The sequence below is a fragment of the Neodiprion lecontei genome, chromosome 6, assembly GCF_021901455.1.
Source record: "Neodiprion lecontei isolate iyNeoLeco1 chromosome 6, iyNeoLeco1.1, whole genome shotgun sequence".
NCBI classification, from domain to species: domain Eukaryota; kingdom Metazoa; phylum Arthropoda; class Insecta; order Hymenoptera; family Diprionidae; genus Neodiprion; species Neodiprion lecontei.
This window is the reverse complement of record NC_060265.1, coordinates 9,069,712-9,090,992: the sequence shown is the minus strand read 5'-3', so window position 1 is coordinate 9,090,992 and position 21,281 is coordinate 9,069,712. Positions and strand designations below refer to the sequence as shown.

Sequence of the window (21,281 nt, the reverse complement as noted above, 5' to 3'; positions counted from 1 at the left end):
CTTTTATTATCCTTCCGTCCAAGGAGATTCCCACCTCACTTCAAACCCCACCGTGCAAACTTTAACCATGAAGTTTCTCGATTTCACCTGAATTATTTTTACTCGGAAAATTTCACTATTTCTTGTGTCGCTTACGAATGTTGTACGGGAAAAGAAAAGAACGACCGAACTAATCGTCTTTTCGAATATTCTCGTCATCGGTATATTGTGTTAAAAGTGCGGAAAGTAGGCAATTTCCGAAGAGTGCTGTAAACGTACTACTCAGGCATCACTCATCCGCACGTGTAGACCGCGCTATTTTTTCCAACACCAGTGAAGGAAAATTCGATTTGAGAAGCAAACGAATGATAGACAATAATTTCGAAGAAGTAGGTTGAGGACAATCAAGAGGTCCAAAGGCATAGGCTCAGCTGCATGAAACCTAACCTAAACGCGCAAACTTCAGGTTGAACTTAGCCCAATGACGTCACTGGCGGTGCGTAACACCCGTACGTAAAATTTAGTTATCTGAAAGTGCGCATGCGCCAGTGTCGTTTTACCGCACTGTTCAGAAATGGGGCACTTTACGCATGCTCGGAAAAATATTTCCGTTACCACTCGGATTTCCAGAATCGATGTTTGAAGAGTGTTTTTCCAGAAATTTGCATCCCCATACCTTTTTTGCTCCCTTGATTTCTATATGGAGATGGAGAAGAGCTTTACAATCTCGTTTGTTGGACAAATCGCTTGGACACGCTTGTCATGCGGCAGGGAAAATGGGACGGAAGGTGAGGGGAGGGAAGGGCAAAATCGAGGTTCCGTCAAGAGTAATAATATTACGTGGAGCTGACACGAATTTAAAAGAGCTTGTTGGACTTAATCGTGACAAAACGATTTTAGAGTCGTCAGCCGTTGAAAAATCGGCGTAAACTTGATAGAGAATAATAATTCTTACCACACGGATCGGCAAAGGGCGAAGAGAAGTATAAAATTTGTATGCAGAAAAAGTGAAAAAAAAAAGAACGACGGAAGAAGAAGGATAAGAAGAAATGAAAAATTGTAAGGATAAGGAAAAAATCAGACGTTATAACCCGTAAAACTCTAAACGGACTCTGAATTCGAACCCTGAACGCAGCCTGCTGCAAGTTTGCGCTAACGTTTGCAAATGGAAACTCGCTGAAGGAACTAGACACGTGGGTTTATGTGTGCACCTATGGGGTACATGATACGATCGTGCGTATGTATTCCAGATACGTCTCTGAAATTCGACTTTTGAATCTGGCAATAAAAAAGGGGGTACATAAAGCCTGAGATTTTAAAGGGCCGTTGAGCCAAGGCGCGACAGTTGGCCGATCCGTATAACCCACAGCACCGCGGCGAATTCACGTTATTCCCTCAATATCGCATTTTGGGCACGTACCCCGAGGACCTCGGCTGTTTACTAGAGTCATGGGGAAACATTTAAACGCCGTCGAATAAGAGAATGCCGAATGCTTTGCTGATTAGAGGAGAGATTCTCGTCCCACTGCTGTCCCATTGCTGCCATTTTTTCATACTCGCTGTTTCGAATCCCTTTCATCGTTTTCCACACGCCTATTATTTTTACAATCGACTATTTAGGACAGGCAGAATTCTGCAGATCCGTGAAGAGAAAATGGAGTAAAATACTGGTTGATGAAATGATACAGTTTTTTAATTGTGACTTGTGGATCCAATTTCCGTTTCAATTTTATTTCCGATGTTTGAGTAATTCTTCTTCAAAATTCAACGAAAAAATTTTGTTTTTTGTCCAATTCAACAAGTTAGATAGATCGTTTTCGAGTAAAAAAACAAAACGAACACGAAATTCCAATGTCATATATGTATATATATATATTAATGGTTAATTCAATCTAATTTTTCTTTTACGAAAATCTGCAGAAAAGCTGATAGAATAACAATTTTGATCATTCTAGTGGGGAATAAAAAGTAAACTCGCGATTGCTTGAACGTCATATTTTCAGATGACTACATTTTTTCCCCTTCGTAAACTTGAATTTATTTCGTCTTTGTATCCAAAAATTACGAAAACTGCAATGCGATATATTTCGCTATCAATTTTTTTTTCACACTTACCTGAAATATCATTGACAATTATAAACGAAAAAAATTGATGGTGTTGAAATTCGAAGGGAAAAATATTTGTAAAGAATTGAATGTATTTAAACTTTGAATTTACAGACCTAGGACTTGGAAACCACAACAATTCTTACAATTTTCCGTTAATTACCATGAAATTTTGCATCTGAACGCGACCGATCAGTTTTCGTCTTATACGTAAACACTTATTGTTAGAGTTAGTTTTTCTGCATGTAAAATAACTTGAACTATTACGGGAAAAATGACCAACGTAAACTCAAATCAATCGTATTTGAAATCGGAGAGCTCTGAAAACACCTTTAAACTTTTGAAAAATGATAAAAATTTCACAAAATACAGCCGTGTTAAATTATCGAAGATTTCGTTCGCCTCGCAACGAATAAATAGATAACCATCGGAGCATTGCGAAGGCGAGTTTTAATCGGCGATGGTAAACTGCAGCAGTGTACATAAACGAAACGTTTTATTTCCTGCGAATTAAGTAAAAATTTGCATTTAAATAGCCTTCAAGATTTCCACAAGGCTGAAAGCGATGAGAGTTTCGCCGGTTGTTTCACTTTCTACTTTTTCACTGTATTTATTTTTACCTCTCTTTCTTCCTTTTCCTCGCAATTTCCTCGCCAGTTCCCGCCTGCAGGAAAGCAGTCGAAGGGAAATTAACACGCCTTATTGCTCGGCCTATTCCCTAACTCACTTACTGAATTTTTCCTATCTCTGAAACCGCCACGGTTAGTCTCTGCAAATAGACTCGGAAACCCATAAATGTGCCCGATAAATTCTCAACTATTCCCGAATGAAAAACATTTCGCTCAAGTTCAGAACCGCACTAATTGTAAGATAACAGATTTGTTTAAATGATCAAACTTTCATTAATCGTAAATAAACAAAATATTCGAATTAAACATGCTATAAATTTACATTTATCCTGATAAACATTTTCTATTCATGATTACAAAAAATTCAGCGTCCTGGCAATTTTCTAACTAAAGCTGGGGTTGTTTTTCATCTAAATATAAAATTATTTCCACGAAATTTCGCGCCTTTAAAAATATACTTCAACAATATTTACAGCGTTTGATTTTTTTCATTCCAGATTCTGCGTGGGCGACAGATTTTACTTGTGCGAAAATAAAATCCTGTGCGAATATGACTACGAGGAGAGGCTTGTCTTCGCAAATATGGCTCTGCATCCTCCACCCTCCGCTACTCTGGCCCACATCAAGAGACAAGTAACTCATCTTCAATCTCCGGTAACATCGACTAACTGATAAATTGTGTCTTGTTCTGGATCGGACAAACTTAAATCGTTACATTCATCGCTACTCGACGCGTTTTTCGATTAATCGAAACTTTATAAGGGAGCGAAGTTTTATCCACTCGTAATGATGTATGATTAATCAATTAGAGATTGTTTTTTACTTGTTTTTTTTTTTTTTATTTTCTTTTCTTCCTACCAGAGCAAACAGTTAAACAGCGTCTGAAGCGAAGTACGTCTCGAATCTTAAGATACGGCAGAGCGTTAACAAAGCCAATCGACAATTGATTGGCCCAATTATCGACGGTATTTTAATCGAGCAAAAAACGAATTTGAATTTCAAATATATACGACATTCGATTGAATATATTTCTTTATCGCATTGAAAGACGAAGACGCCTCTTCTTCTACATTTTCCTCAGACAATCCGCACCGCAGACGCAATTCACACAACAAAACCTGTCTAATCAAGGGTCGCGTTACTGGTCCAGAATCGAACGAATGTCGAGACGCTTAGCAAACGTCGATAATTGGCTTATTTACTAGCCTGACTCACTTGTTTATATCGCAGAGACTCGGGTCGATTTGTCGAAGAAACCAACCGCGATGATCGTCACGTAGAGGGTGCGGTGGGAAAGGAGGGTAGGGGAGGGTGAGGGAGGTGTTACCCAAATACACGATTTAGGGTGGAAGCCGCGAGGATTCTAGAATTCTGTCAGTAAATCCCCTCGGTTTATCCATCCCTAAATGTATGCATGTAGGCAGGTGGGAAGGTAGGCATCTCAACTATTCACACAACAAACGGTACTACTTGAGCCGCTAAACAGCGCTGTCAGTCTCAATTTCTCTTCCAGTTCTCCCCCCTCTGAGGAAATTCACCCCGAGTCACGTGGCGCCCTCGCTTCGCCTCCTCTTCCGCTCTTCTTCGTCGGGGCAAACTTCATCTTCACGATGCATTATCGCCTCTATGACGACAAATTTGACTTAATTATTTCTGTCACGCAAGTCGTTTTTAGCCCAGCGGCGTATATTCACGAAATTTAACCCGTCGCTTGTTTTCCCGGAGATTTTTATTTCACGTTACCGAGGGTAAGGAATTCGAATTGAAAGCGTGAAATTCGTCTGTTTGAAAGGCAATTTTATTTTTATACCACGATATAAACTTTTCCACCTCAAGAAAGGCTTGAAAATTATGTAAAAAGTAGTCCAACACATTGAAACATTTTTATTAAATTTCTTCCATACTTTCCCCGTTTATGTTGTCGAGGAAAAAAACTTGTCACGTTTAAAAAAATTTTTCTTCAACCCTTGACAAACCGATTTTTATTTCACCCTTCTGATCTCAACTGCTGATGGAATTCTAAAAGTAGAGCGGTCAAAAGAGCGGATTACGATGCGAAAATTTCTAAGATACAAAATTTATAACAGAATTAGAAAATGTAGAATGTCTATAAATGGAAAAGTCAAAAATATAGAACCGTGATATGTAAAAATATGGAAAAATGATGAAAATTTACAATTCTGTACTTCGAATTTTCCATACCTTGATTTATTTTCCAAACCTTTTTTATTTTCAACACATAACAAACATTTATAAAAGGTGGTATATAAAAATTCTGGCAATTCAACATCCGAGCTGTTAAATTTTTAAATCCTACGAATTAGAGTTTCACCCATTGGAAAATTCGATACTGCAACAATTTTTTCGCGAAACGGTGAGACGGTTATCAATGTTTTCAGTGCACGCACAGCTAGGTACGCGATAGCTTGAAAGGTCTCAAATCTCCCTCGCCTCTAACTTGGAATATTTGAACCCCGGCGTTGAACCCGAGCTGCTCCCACGTCTTTGCATCCAGGGCTCGAGGGCGGCTTCCGGTTGGTCTAGGTTCCCGACACCGAAGACAACACGTGTCCTAAGACGAGGAGAGCGAAGCGGATCGCGGGTCCTCGACGACAAAGGATTCCCCGCGCGCTATGCCTGCCCTATAAGGCATCGGCAGCTCTTGTATGAGTGGGATATCGCATGTCCTTATTAATTAAGCTCTCCGCTCCTCTCCTTGGCCTCCGAGGCTTCGTCGCATACCTTAACGATCCGGAGCCACCTTCCTTGATGCCCACCTGCCCCTTGTACCTCGGCAGAATTCAATTCGGACGAGTTATAAGACTTTCGAGTGATCCTTGTTACCGAGACTTGGGATCCTGGTTAAATTCACCGACCCGGCACCTCGGTTTGGCTTTTCAGATTAAATCGACGACTGCTTCTGGATTCTTCGGTTTTTCAATTTTGATTTTACTCTTGTTTAAAGCTCAAATGAAAAAGGATCGAACTTTTTAATGGCCATATAACTTGTACTGTTTCCTGCTTTACGGTCACCGAAGTATAATTTTGAAGAAAATTAGAAAAGAGGTGTTACGTTAGAAGATTCAGTGATGAAAAGTTGTCGAAAAAAGTTAACCACCAAAGAGAAAGACGCTTTCTGCTAGATCATCACGACACTCGATGGTTAAGATAATGAGAAAAAATCGATAACTTTAAATCTATATTTCCGATCCGCGTTTTCAAAAACATTCGTAGAAAAATGTCGAGAAAGTTGTTGATCGATTGTTCTAAATGCAAAGATCAATCCGGGTAGAAAACAAGATCGACGAGAAATTGCAGCGATTTCGATGCATCGATTTTGCGACAGCAGCTTGAACGCTAAGGCCGATGATTATCCTAAAGCAACAGCGTTCTATGAAAACAATATACACACTGCGGAACGCTGAGTTATCTTGGACCGTCTTAATCCTGTGCCTATCTTAGCGAAATCTCCGCAGGTAGAAGATACATCTTAAGCCAGGTCCGAATATCACGTAACGAATTTGCCTACCAAAATATTGACGGTGTGAAGCAGTTGCTTGCGGCAGAAATTACAGGCGAGAGCGATATAATATTGTTCGTTTATTTTATACCCGCATAATAACAAAAGCGATGAAGCCTTTTTCTGTTTTCGTTGTCGGAGAAGTAAATGAAATTCCAAAGTTAATTAAATCCACGCGTAAGATGATTTCGAGAAAGATATTTGAATTTGAAACGAAAGCTTGGGAAATAACGTAACACAAAAACTATACGAATGAATTATATAAAGAACTTTTGAACTTGCTTTTTAACGCAAAAAAATTGTCAATCGCGTCTCTCACCTCATCTAATACGAGTTTTTTCAAACTCGGGGCTAAAAAAAATCGTAGAGTATTTTGTAAAAAATCAAAGTGGAGATAAATTAGTTTTCTTTGAAACGCCGCTTGGGAAATTATATGACCTTTATTTTTGAGTCCGCCATCTAACCTTTAGTGCGGCAAGTAATTTGAACCCAAGCTTTTGGCCGGCAGTGTATGTGGGTGAAAATCATGAAATAACGTGTGTGGAATAAGAAATCCTCGGATATCTTGACGATGGTATCGGCTTGGTAAGGTGCACTACTTATAATATGCAAATTCCCCTCACTCGTTACCCCTTCGCTACACCCTCGTCGCGTTCTCCAGGGGTTCGTAGACCCGCCAAGCGACTCTATTCAAACTCTCTCTCTCTCTCTCTCTCTCTCTCTCTCGAGTTGGTACAGGATCAGCCGGGGTGGATGTAAGTTACACACAAGGAATATAGGTATTCGCGTTATAATATACATGCCATAGTTTTGTGTACACTCGGTTTAATTAATATTAGCCAAATTAGTTGCTCCAACTGGATATAATTAAAACACTCGAAACACGGAAGTATCGATTCATATAATAAATTCTTTTCCTTTCTCAATCCGCACGATATGCGAATCGATTCGTATTTTTTACTATCCCTGACTCATGTTTTTTAATCGCAATTAGACGTCAAGCTTTATCGTACACGATTCTCAAAATAATTTTTCTCAACATAAGATGCTCAATATGTATAATATATAATAAAAGAATTTAAAAAAAACATTATAACAATGTAAACAAGATAACTTCCTCGACATTTTCCAGAAATATAAAGCTGTCATTAATTTTTTCACTCAGCCATACGGTCAACTCATTATCATGGATTGCTATTCGGTAAGCGTAGTGACCATGGTTCCGTAATGTTCTGAAAACATGCGTCAATACACTGCAAAATATTAATATTTTTTAGTAAAACGAATATTAACGTACAAAGTATACATGTTCGAATTGTACCTTTGATTTCTTCCTTGTTTCAAACTTCGTAATCAGTCGTTTTTTTTTTTTTTTTATAGGAAATCATTCACATCGTTTTGTACAAGATGATATAAAAGCATTTTTCCCCGGAAAGGCAGACGCTTTTTCGCCTTTTGTCAACGACGTCATTTAGTTACGATGCACTATTCGGTACAATGGCTATAATCAATCAGTACTTAAGACCACCAGGAGCTACAGGTGACGGGGATGACAAGAGAGTCAATCAATTATCGGCGCAGATAATAACGGGGGGGTGTAATGACATCGTTCAAAGCGTAGGGAAGTATAAAGGTATAATGAGGTGTCACCTGATACCCGAACACAATTAAATCTTCGTGATAAATTCGACGCGAACCGCGACGTTCTTTTCGTCGAGAAAATCACGCCGTGCCTTATACCGAGTGCGTCGCCCTTCTCTTATCGAGCAGGGCCTGAACGATGTTGTAATTACATTCTTGGAAAACGTTTCTGCTGAAAGCTCTCTCGGGTCACAATGTACAAAAACTCCCGTCTCTTACGTACGGCTTTGAATATAACTGGATATTGATAGCTTTACATATTTCGCACTCCCGATGCAATAACCAACGTGTACGTAGGTGCGTAATATATATTTTCCGATAATGTCGAAGGAGTACAAAGGAATTGGCTGTTGGATAATTTGCACAACGGGTATTTCAAGCTTCGCGGTTCAACGTCCTTCAGACATCTTTGGCGATTCGATTGTCTCCGGTTGGCGCGTGTTCGTGACGTTGTTATAAAGGAGTTACCTCTGTCTCTCCGCCAACTGTCTCGCCATCAGTCTTGATAACGAGATTATACAGAAATATTTTAGCATGTTTCCATACTTGTCGAAAATAATTGTCAAAAAGCATGGGAGAATTTTACTGTAAGTTTGATTTTTTAAATGATGCAAAGAAATATGTCGAATGTGAGGATTTTGATTAGGTATCGAAGTGACTGAAAAATAAAATATTTTGTAATTGTAGAAGCAAAATGCTTTCCAATGTCTAATCACTGGACAAAAATATGCGGGCAATTTAGACCGACAATCCGTTTCAACCAACGGCGCAAACTTTGAGAAAAGGATTTTTGAGAGTATTTTATCCACCTAATCTGAAATCGGAAGACACGATCGGTGACGTACTATCCGATCTTCGGTAAGGTAACGAGAGAAAAATCGTAGAAAGATGAAAAAGGAATAACCGCGTATATAACGGATCGAGCTTGAAACCAAACGCCGCGAAGGAAATGCAAAGTACTTGCGATCCTCGAGCCCCATTTTTCCTTTCGAAGACGTCTTGAAGCGCGCCGGGGGTGAAAATAAGAATGAGATAAGAAGGGAAGAACCGTTGAGGATCTTAAAAACCACGGAACCAGATGCTCGGCGTATTCGAGCTCAGCCGAAGCTTGCAGTCACCTTCGGAGTAAGGCGGTAAAGAAAGCTCGCGCCGTCTTAAGCGGAATCTAGGAGGGTGAGGGAGGCCTCCGTTGGATGGGGTAGTTTTTCTGATTGCCTGGGAACGGACAGCTGTCTCAATCTTCGGCTGCTCGGCTAGCTGCCGCGGCGATGCTGATTGTAAACGACGTCTCTTGTTGCCAGCCGACCGAGCGTGCCGAAACGGAAGTGGAAACACGTCGATCGGTTGATGAGACGACGATTTCTTAGAATGAGCGAAGGGGCACGAACAAGAGGGGGGGGGGATCGTCGTAATCGCGCGTTATTGGAACGACGGAGAGGAGAAGCTTCCTGGTTGTTATATATTGCCAGGAAACGAGCTTGCGAAGAACAGAGACATTGGACGGGGGTTGGTTGGTTGGTTGATCGAAAGTCTGTACTTTTCATTACTTTTGTCAACGGACAATCGCACATTGACTGTATATGTAAATAATGATATATTCCTGACCTACGATCGAGGATGTGTTTAAGAATAGAAAGTATTGGAATTATAAGCAAAAGCTCACAAGCTTGTCAGATATCGATACTTCGGTTCGAATCACTTAAAAATTGTTTAAAATCTAATATTTGTTTTGTTTCATTTCGCTCGACAATGGCTCATTTTGTTCAGAAGACTCTTTTCAGTAAGTACAGTCGTTCAGCATCGTTTAATATTAAATTTTAAAACGTTGCACGTATATTGATTACGATGAACAATTAATAGCAATAGTGAGTGAGATACAGAAAAAGTAAGAACCCGTTTCAGTGTCTTTGTAGAAAACAGTCTTCGGAATAAAATGAGTCGTCGTATAAGATCAAAATCAAATGAATCTGCTAGAATTTCAAAAATTTTTTTCAACGAGGCTTGAAACAAAGCGTCAACGTATAGGATTTTCGCGGTAATTTCAGTATTCTTATGTTTGAATTTAAAATAAATACTCAAATTGCGAGTATCTGGTAATAAAAATAATTTGAAAAAATTCGATTTTTGTACAAGCTAGATTTTCAACCGAATCGTCTGCGATTCAAGTTACGAAGGTTTACGACTATACGGTATAATTCAATGTTTGAGAAGATGGTAAAAAGAAAAAAGAAAGAAAGAAAAAAAAAACCAACGAGCCAGGGAGAAAAGCATTATGAGGTGTTCAAAAATTAGCAGAAACTTTTATTCCGGTCTAATTTCACCCCTGGGACCTCGGGGAGGGTGGGCGAGGAGCCGGTGCGAGACGAAGAGAGTTCGAAACGATTATCTGAGTTTTAAAACAAACTCTCAAGTGTCTGCAAAGTCCTTCGCGAATCAGGGGTGGGGGCACCAAGCCGGGTGGTGAGTGCCGGGGGGCTGCCGGCAGATAATATGCTAATGCGACGCCCCAGAAACATGGGACTTTAAGGGGATCAATGTACGTCGTAAAGGCTTACGACTCTCCCGCTATATCGCACTGCGAATACTTAACAAATACAAGATATTTAAAGAATTCTTGCCGAGTCGGCGCTTGCCTTCTTTCGTTTCTTATTTTTTCTCCCTGTACGGTGAAGAATTGTTGTGAGAATCAAAATCGGTCGTATCGGGTATAAATAATCCAACGATTCTTTTTCCGGAAATAAACATTCAGCCAGTTTTTTGACGATTTCATTCGGAATAAACAGAAATTTCATATGGTCTTCTCGTGTTCTTGTACGAAGGTAAATAAATCAAAATTCAAACTATGCTACGAAGATTACTCAAGTTTGCGCTACCAATTGAAACTATGCGAATTTTAAGTATTGCGTAATTTGCCGCTCTTTAACTGCTGATTAGTCGTGACAATTATACTTTTGCCGTTTTTGAATTTATTTAGAAAATCAAAGGCCACGCCAACTTTATAATAAATTAATATCGGTTACTCAACTCCAGCTAACGCAACCCGACTGACGACTTACCCGGAAAGAAAGAGTCGCACGATCCAGGAACTAGGGTCAGATTTTGCCGTTTATTAACCGTGACTCGAATCAATCGATTATGTGGTATTTTTTTTTTTTTATTTCTCGAACAGCGCATTCGAAATAAAAATTTCGTATATTTCGGTACGCAGTCTTGACGGTGAAAAAGTTCTTTAATAACTTATAGCTTCATTCAAAACATTTTTCAATTTCAGGTAAAAATATTCATCCATCTTTCACTAATTATATTAAACAGGTACTCGGTAATTAAGACAATGACAATAATTGACACTTTAATCACACGAATTGATTTTGCATCGCGTCGTTCGTAGAAGTAAAAAACAAAAACCGATTGTGAGGAAAAATAATCGAATATTTTTGATAATTCTTATAAAACGACGTTACTCGCAAGTCAAATATTCAATACGTCATTTTTCAAATTGCCATTAAAAAAAAATAGCGCAGAAGTTTTCAGGTTCGAAATATCCATTTCCGAAACGAAGCAGGCGCGTGAAATTAGGAAACGAATCGGGTTTTCCCCCGGACGCGATTACGGTCGATTTATTCAGAACATATTATAAGCCATCGGTGCATGACTGGGTTTAGCAGGACGCAATAACTGTTGGCGTAGGCTGCAGCACTCGCACCGTGTTTAACGGGAATCGGGCATGGGAAAGCCCAGGTTGCGAGATTACGAGTTTAGTTGCGAAACAACTCCCTGCGCCAGCACGCCTCCGAGTTTTCTAACTATTATTATTACACTCGGTTCCTGGCGGCTCTCCGCGAGGAATTATAAGCTTTCGAGGGTAATTAATGAAGGCGGAAGGCTCCGTGGGATGATCAAATACGCCGATCATCGCGTCTCGACTTCCCTCCTTCTCGTCAAATTTAACGAAACGTGGCCGATCATTTAATTGTTCATCGACGCCTCGACGATGGCCGTGCCGAAGGTGTGAGCTTGGGAAACCCTCGATGTTGAAATATTTCACCGAGACTATAAAGATCTACACTGTAAACGATCTTCGACGTGACGATATTGCTATACTCGGACAAAAACTGACAATTGTATAATGGATCGACTGTAATTTTGGTCGGATTCATTTTCTAACGATAAAATATTTTGGATCCGTGCTTTTTCTTTTTATAAAGCAAAGTATTTTTCTTAGTTTCTCTTGCTTTTCAATTATTTTCAACAATATTTTGAATAATTTACAATCACCGTTTCTGAACTGCGTCGAAAAATACTATAATCTCGAGCAGAGCGTTTCAAATATTTTTTAATCGGGGAATTATTTGCTAATCACTAATACGATCATTCAATATTATGCTCTGGAATGAGTTTGTCAAACTGAAGAGCAAAAAATCAGTTTCGAACAACGACGTTTCTTTTATTCTCTCGTCAAATGGATTAATTTCTCAACGTTTTCATGGAAATTTGAACGCAGTTTATAAGCTACTGAAATTTGAATCGTATCTCACATTATTTCAGCAGAGAAAAATTGATATAGTATACGACATGCGTAATCAAGAATATACTTTATTAATTTATTTATCGACACGTCTACCGCGAAAAATTTCATAAATTATTGAACGACGATACAAACCCGAAAATAATTTTTTGACATTAAGAAAAAACAGTATTTCAAAGAACGTGATATAAAAATTGATTTGTTTTTACCAAAATCGTGCTACTCTTATCTGACATCATAATCGGTTCGATTTCTCCACCCGTCGTTTAAAATTTCACAATACCTGAACTTTCAACTTTGAGAAATAATCATATTCACAAACGAGTAGCAAACTCTTACGGAATAAGGACAACTAAAGTAATCCGGATAATTGACGATCGGTCAAGAAACTTTTCTTCCCCCGGGTGAAATAATTCCTCAGATCAGAGTTATAGGTATCAGGGAAAATAACGAGACGGTATAATGCTTAATATTCTCTTCTCCGGGGTGCTAATTTTTGCCGTGAAGAAAAGCGGCCGGTGCTTTTAGCCCCGTTGGGCACCTGTTCAGTTCCCAGCCACAGGAGATCAACAGACAAATGACACGCGATTCAGGAATACCCAGCCCTCCCTCCCTCAGGAACCCTCGCACCCCCGGTTACAAACTAACCCCCCCACCCTCGCTAACCCCGAAGCTCGCGATTAATGTCTTACTCGTGCGCTCGCGGGCGCAAATCTCGCGAAAAATACCCTCAGTTTTTCTCCAACCACAGACCTCTTCGTGTATCGCGGTAATGACCTGAAGATGAACGTCTATTCCCGGTTACTTTTTCATCCGCGAGGCATTTCATTGTATCGATGCAATTAACACGATTGGATGAATTTTTTGTTATCTCACCTATATATTTTTGAATTATTCGTTACTGACAAATCGTACTTTCGATTTTAGATACTAAGAATTCAGATTTACCGCATGATAATTTTTTATTCCCAACAATATTCCAACAGTTTTTTTAACGACACCTGTTTCAATGAATTTTTCTAGCTACTGTAACAAATGAAACTTTTCTCAGTGTCTCTGTCGTTGTTGTCTCTGTTATTACGCACTAATTGGAGACTGGAAATATTCATTTTGCAAATTGACGTGCAAAAGTAAACGGAGAACGTTAGTAATTTTGAAATGTTCACAAAAGTTTTCTTCAATTTACATCACTGCTGATTATTATCCAGACAAATCGACACCGTAGGTTATGGGAATAATTTTGCCAACCCGTAGCTCGTGATGACACAGATTTTAAATTTCACAGAAAAGTCGTTCTTCGCAATTTGAGCTTTTCATACATTTTCCATCGTGATGAACTTTTAATTATCGTCGGCTGCAGGTGAGTTCCTAAAATTGCGCATTCTTCAAATTCCGGAAGAGTAAAGTTACTGCAAAAATATGTTCAAGCTAAACGAAGAAGAAAAGGAGTTAACAAAAAGACGGTTCTTCGAATACCTTCTTGTTTCTAAATATAAAAAAGATGTGTAGAAATACAGTTTAAAAAAAAAAAGACAGAATAAAGATAAAATACGATAGATAAAAAATGAAAAGAAAGAAGAACATAATAGGTCGTACATATTTTGCGAACTTAAATTCCTGAATTGAAAACTCCCAGCTAGATTCAGGGAATGAGATACGGAATTAATTATTACCCAAGATAATTACCGGAGTATATAAGTGTGTAAGTGTGTAAGTGTACGTGTACAAACTACCGAGACGTGATACTCGTACTTCTTTGCATTAAAATCCCTGCCCAAGTCGAGTAATTAGCCCGTAAATAATAATTCTGATAAAAATGACTGAGTATAAGAGACTTGAGAAAAAAGAAAGAGGAAGAAGCTTAATAACGCTTTGTAGCCGTTCCAGGAGTGTGCAACAGTCGCACCGAGGGTCTGTAAGAGCCCGACTTCGTCCTGCAGGAATGCCTAAATCTCCCGCTTGAGAAGCTCAACCCCTTTCGGTCGGCCCGCGGAACCAGAATAGGGCGCGTAATTAAGAAAGAAAGTCCAGGCGTCTCTCCCCCTAAATTAAGTCTATGACTTATTTCACTTTTATCTTCAATTGCCGGGCTGCTGAGAGCGGGCGCAGATTTATGGGAACACGTGGCAACCAGCAACACAAGTTGGTCCAAGCTAAAAACGAATCTCTCACCCTACGAATTTTTCAACATTTTTCCAAGTAATTTTCTCCATTTTTTTTGTTGGTTAAAAATTTCCACGACGATCTTGATTTCGAATTTCTTAAGAATTTTTTCACTCTAATGTCAAATTGCAAGCTATTTTCAGATCCTTGTAACTCTGGCGCGATCATAGACGAATCTAAATGGTACGCAGTTTTATAAGCTCTCGGTGAATTTTTGCAAGTATGACAAACGAGCCAAACAGTTGAAACATAAACTGGTTTTACTTAAAAGAAAGCAAGATTTTTAAACTGTATTTAGAAATTGTTTGAAATTGATGAAGAAAAAATTCATCATAAATTTTGAGTTTTATAACCAAAAATATCAGTTTTCAGAATATACTCTTGTTCCCTCAATTTTTGCGAGAAGAGTATATAATACAGAACCGGATTATTCGTCCAATACTTCTTAAATCGAGCAATTTAACTTTCAATCTGAAAAAATTTTTCCACGCAAAAGAATGATATCATTTCGAGAAAATTCATAACCCGTTCCTGAACAAATTGGAATATTATACGTATTGGACTAGTTTCAAGGTTTCGTCCACTTGCTACTATATTAATTTATTATATCAATAGATTAAAGTTTTACTCAAGTCTTCAAAACTTCACGTAGGTACATATTAGGGTTACAAAAAAAATATTTTTTTTCAAATTGGTCTACTTAACAAATATAGTTGTAACCATATGGCGAGGTTGAAGTTCCGAATTTGAAAAGTACCGAAAGTGCCTGATCATAAATTATTTTCTGGCAAAACTTGCACTAAAGAAATCAAGCTTTTAGAAAGCAACAAAATTTCGACCATCCAAAACAAAAAAAAAGATCAAAGCGATGAAATTTCACCAAGCCAGAAATTTACAGAACTGAAAATTTTCGATCTTTCGGAATTTCGATGCTGCAGATCAAAAAATTTTCTCACTTTCGTAGTTTCAGAACTTTGTCTTGTCGGAGTTACGATCTTTCGGCATTTAGTCCTTTCGAAATTTCGCCCTTTCGGAACTTTGAGCGTCGGCTTTCGGGCCATTGAAATTTTTGCCGTTTCGTCAAAGTTCGATTTCTGTACTTTAAGTTTCGCCAGGATAAGATTCGAAATTTAGCGCTTTCGGAACTTTTCAAATTCGGAACTTCAACCCCGCCCCCATTTCCTGCATCCGAGAATCTGCCTGCAATCCGATTCGAAACGGATCCACCGGCTGAGCAATATGCACAATTTAACACCCCGACGGTGCGACGGAATGCCAAGTGCCAATAAGAATGGCACGAAAGCCCGTCGAGCTTTCGTCGAAAGTTCCAAGTTTTCATCGGCTTTCCCAGCCTCCGAAGGATCTCGCGGCACATAAATATACCTTCGAGGGCAGGAGCGGCGGGTGTTTCGTTCTGCTCCGCTCGGCTCTCAGCCAGCAGCAGCAGCTCTTAACTTACAACAGAGTTCAGTTTAGACACAACGAGTTCCCGGAGCTTTCGCTTTGTTTCCGAAGGGGTTGAATCGGGAATAGCCGAATTCGTTAGGCGGCCTAGCTGCACCTACCGTAATTCGAAACTCGCGTACATGCGAGAGCCGGGAACAGAACCGGCCAACTTACTTTCGCCGACTGAACCCGGGCAACAGTTTCGGGAATATTTCCATCCTGTTACAGGGGCGGTTATTGGGATAAGAACGGAAGTTGAGGGGGACGAACAGTGCGAGGAGCGGGGGCTCGGATTCTAATACCAATGAATAAAATATCAGCGAGTTTACTCGAATGCGAATTTACCTTCACGTTTTTTTCTTTTCTTTTTTTACCTTGGCTGTTTCTTTTTATTCGCAAAAAGCCATTCGCTTGGAAATGAAACGAATTGAAACGTTTGAAAATGTTCTGAGCGACTTTTGATCATTAACGGATTTAATAGAGTCTGAGGATTCACCTAAAATGCTGAAAAGTAACCAAAGGATATGACGGAAATCGATAGAATATTGATAGACGGAAACCATATTTTGGAATTTATCGCTAGACTGACAACGATTTTTCTTTCCTGCTTGGTAAATAGAAGGTTGAAAAGAAATAATCAGATTACAATGAAAAGAATTATTAGATTAGACGAACTTGGTAAGTTTTTTGATCATTTTTTATTTGATTATTCTACAAATATTGCAATCCCGATTCCAAGAGACTCAACAGAATTCCAAAAAGAGATGTAATTATTATAATACTGCGGTTATAATTGTAGAGAAAAATAATTAAATGTACGTAGTCGCAATATTAATGAAGAAAATCGATCTGAAACGATTTGCAATTTGCGATTTTGAAACATTGAAAAGACGGCATGAAATGCGAAAGCGATTTCGATGAAAACGAATGAAATATTCCAATATAATTACAATGCTTTTTAAATACTCTCAAAATTGAGAAAATCCTTTACAACCAAAATCGCAACGATCAATATGCAGATGTCCGTTACACCGGGTAAGACTTGGACGCCTTTATCTCTCCTGAACGAATAGCGACATCCTCGAAAATCGATCGCATTCATACGTGCAAAGAGACCATTGTAGAGTTTGTAAGAAACGTGCCAGACGATCGACGATTTTTTCGGATCAACTAATCGACGCATCGTTTTTTTCTTTTTTTTTTTTTGAACTCAATATCTACAAGGCTGTCTCTATACGTACTCGCATTAAAAAATCTCCGATACCCGATTTACGTAAACAATAAAATTTCATTGAATCCATGCCAATTCTGCCTGCCGTCAATTTTTTATCGAATCTGTACGTTATTCTTTCATTGACTACAACAATCGTCAAACAGGTAAATATCAACTGAAAATTAACAAATCGTTCAAATGCGAATCAGCAAAAATTGACTACCTCAATTACCGTTCGGGGTTTCAATATTTCGTCAACGGCATAAACTGGCGACAATCTTGATTCCCGTCTTATACATACGCGGACTCTTCGTTGTTAATTAATTAATACGTTATTTCACTCGTCGCACAGGCTTGGGAATATCAATATTGACCCACCCTTTTTTCCGTCTCGTTTCAGGGATGTCCGACCGTATCTGCGCAAAGGCAGACAAACGGGGATGTCGGCCACAACCATAACGGATATCCGGCACCTCCGACGACCTCTCACAGCGCTTTGAATCAGATGAACAGTTTGAACGGGATCAACGCCCCGCCGCAGTACGACGGAAAATGACAATCAAAATAGGCAAGGAGCTCGAAATATCGATCGAATTCTGTCGGTCTCGATGCTTATATCGCGTGGAAGAAACGACGGCCAAATAAAACTAAAATAATCGATTAATTAAAATTATTACCAAAGACGGTGGGAAATTTCTCGCACGTCGTCGCGCACGTGAAATTCATTCGTGCGGTAAACGGTGAATAGGAAAAATATCACCTGCGCGTAGATGAATTTAGTTACTATACCACCTGCGTAATGTCAGGAAATTTTAATATCGGTGTTGATTTATTTTCATTCTCTGTTTTATCGTTACATTTTTATTTCAAAATATTCGTAACTACACGATACAGTTTTGATTCATTAGAGCCTGAGTTTTGATTCGATCGAAGTAAAATTTTTTTGTCTCGCGTAAGTCAAGTTTCTTGTCAATCCTTACGACGCATTTACGTTACAGACTCGAATTAATAAATTCTCCGGGCATTGTTTGACCCGATAAATTTTTTAAAGAAAGGATTTAGGTGCTCATTAGACGAATTAGAAATAAAAAATATGGAGATATCGATATTTATGTGGTGCGTTATCGTTGTCGTTGTCTCGTTGTTGTTAGTTTCTGAAAGAAAAATTGCAGCGTCGAAGATTCAGGTTTATTCTGAAACTCTGACAACTTCGGTAAAATAACAAAATTTTTACCACGATAAATAATCATTGCAATGATATTCGAAATTGATCTGATTTCAATTCGCGGTGACTAGATAAATGTCGCGAAAAAATAAGTCAGCAAAGGGGTGTTTTGGTTTAAAAAATTGGTGAGCGTAAGAATGGTAGGAATAAATGCGAAATCTGAAGGGGTTAAGTCTTTGGTTTCGGAAAGAAACAGCGCGGCAGGAAATGGGATTTATTCGTTGGTGCAGGTTGCGGATGGGCTAGGTGAGCCCCAGAGAGTCATACGTTAGGGGTGACTTAGCATTGTTTCAACTTTGAATCTCCGCGAGCCGTGATTGATGCGTAAAACTTTCGTTTGCCTTATTTGTTAGTCAGATAACGAACCTGAGTTATGTCGAAAGTTTGAACACTTTTATCGTAAATGGGGATGTTTTATTTTCCTCCCCGGCTCGCTGCACCGAACCGTACGTTTTCCAGAATAAATTGCTTGCCCCACTCGCTCGCTCTGTGCTATCGAAAGATGATATTCAGTTGCATAATTGCTGGCTAGCTTCTGCGAAAGCCTTGATTTTTCAAATTAATTATTCACACAAGTATTCTATTCCTCTACTTATTTCGAACGATCGTTATTGTCATTAACCAGACGTGCGTTAAATGAGTACACGTGAATGTTCCTAATTTAGAAAATTATCGCAATTTTCACGCACGATGATATCGTAAAGGAGAAATCGAGGAATCGTTCGTATTACATGAAGTCATATTTAATCAATTCGCTGATTTTTAATATAACGAATTAATGAAATGGATAAGTAAATACCTATATATTATAACGTCGATTGATATATTTCGTCGTGTAATTTATATATGAGTGTGTACATTACTTGCATAATAATATTTCAAAATGAGCATTCATGTGTGTATAAAAAATCGAATTACCGCATAAATATACATGTATAAATATTTGTGTAATATAACGCGATCGGTAATAAGTGGAACATATAAGATCTTTCAAAGAAATAAAAAATAATATGATGATAGTATTGATTGAATAATAAATAATAAATACGTAACAGAAATAAAATGTAAAGTGTAATATGTAATATACATATACATATACATATATATATATATATATATATATATATATAATAGTGTATATGCGTATAGTTCGTTTTGTAAATTTCTTTCATTATTTATTTATATAGAATGAATATTAATAAAAATGAATTATTATTTCGACGTTATAAGTTGAACATTAAAGCTGTTGTGTATATACTTCATTCATTCAACCCGCAATTTTGTAATTAGATGTATACCTAAACCCTACACGAGTATTTTTCCCTTTCCAATAAATCGTACGTAAAAAATAGACGAGGATTATAAAAAATTTGCAACGTTTTCTAGAAACTTTGAGAAACGTAAGAACAAATCACTTGTAATCAATTCTAAACGCTGCAAATATTTTTCCTGTTAATTTCTGAATAATTTCTTCCAAGGTATGCAATGCTATTAGCTAAATTTTGTTTTTCGAATTTCGAGAAAAAGTCAACGTAGTAAAATCGATTCAACGAAACGCGAGTGAAATAAATATTTCTCCAAATAGTAAACCGTTGAACGGTAAACAACGAAATCTGGAAAAAAAAAACAGTTCATTTCGTAAAATACAACCGTTTTCCTTCGGCAACCTGAAAAAGATAAATAGTTGTAATAATGAAAACAAGAATCATCCGGCGATGATCCAACATCGAGGAAGAATATGTTGCGAAGCAGAAACTCGGAGCGTGGGCGAATTGAGAAATGGCCATTTCTCAAAATTTCCTTTAAAATATTAAATCGGCAGCGTACGTGATTGGCCAACAAAATCTGGCCTTCCTCAATAATTTACCAATCATAGGGGGTCCTTTGTGTTTTATACGCCACGATTCGAATAAATCGCATTGTGTATTCAGAAGGGCGAAATTCAACTCTATTGGGGCGCGAATACTGGAAACTGCAGGCGTTCCTCCCCCCCCCCCACCACCACCACCACCACCCCCTTTCTCGCCACCCTTTTCCAACACCGTCGGCACTGTTACTCCGAGAGTAAAACTGACTCGCGAAGCAATCTAACCCGCGCGCACGAACTGATCGAGAATTTTCGCTGGATATTGCAAATTTATGATAATGCAGATCGGACGAGTCACCGGAATCCTCTACGCCTATTCGCTGTGTACACGTGATGAATTTTGACGTGAAACCTCCGACCCTTATCGTTATACAGTCTCGTTTCGTTTTTCCACCCCGATTACAAGGGACTTGTACAATTACTCCTCGATCGGCAATTAGACGTCGGGATTGCAGATGTGAACGCGGAGTGTTATTTATGAGTCCGATTAGCCTCGCCCAGGTCTCAACCATCGCCTCACCTTCCCTCGCGTGTATAATAATAAACGCATAATTGCTCCCCAATTACCACGCTTCTCAAACCTTCAGCTCCGTGTTTATACAAAACGAAGAGTCGAGTGTTTGCGATGCGAACTTCCAACAACCCGGAAATATGTGACGAATTCCTTCCACAGACGAGGTGGAGACAATGCCGAGGATATTTTTTTATTCGGAAGAGAAAATAGTTTCGCAAGAGCTTTTTCGAAGTTGCGTGAAAATTATTTTGAAATCAATCCACAGGTATTTATAATTTTACTCCGTTCTGTGAAACAAAATTTAAATTGCGATCGAATCGATCGCCTCCGTGTATGATAAAAATTTGTTAAACTCAAAAATCTGGCCTCGAAAAAATATGATTAAATCAATAGAATAAATCAACCGAGATATTGAAAGTTACTATCTATGAAAAATTAGGAGAATCCAGCACT

General features: G+C 38.6%; 1 protein-coding gene across 2 annotated transcripts in view; it reads left to right on the top strand.

Annotated features, from left to right (window-relative positions):
- LOC107216937 (LIM domain only protein 3-like) overlaps nucleotides 1–19,486 on the top strand; it is a 108,815-nt gene extending 89,329 nt beyond the window's left edge. Inside the window, exons 5-6 of one of the 2 annotated variants that reach the window (XM_046742770.1) lie at nucleotides 3,212–3,347; nucleotides 17,623–19,486. In XM_046742770.1, the coding sequence (XP_046598726.1) occupies nucleotides 3,212–3,347; nucleotides 17,623–17,778 (292 nt within the window). In that variant the 3' untranslated portion in view covers nucleotides 17,779–19,486. Of the gene's footprint in view, nucleotides 1–3,211; nucleotides 3,369–17,622 lie in introns of both variants that reach the window. The other variant, XM_046742769.1, reaches the window with a different exon arrangement.
- Nucleotides 19,487–21,281: the final 1,795 nt, after the last annotated feature.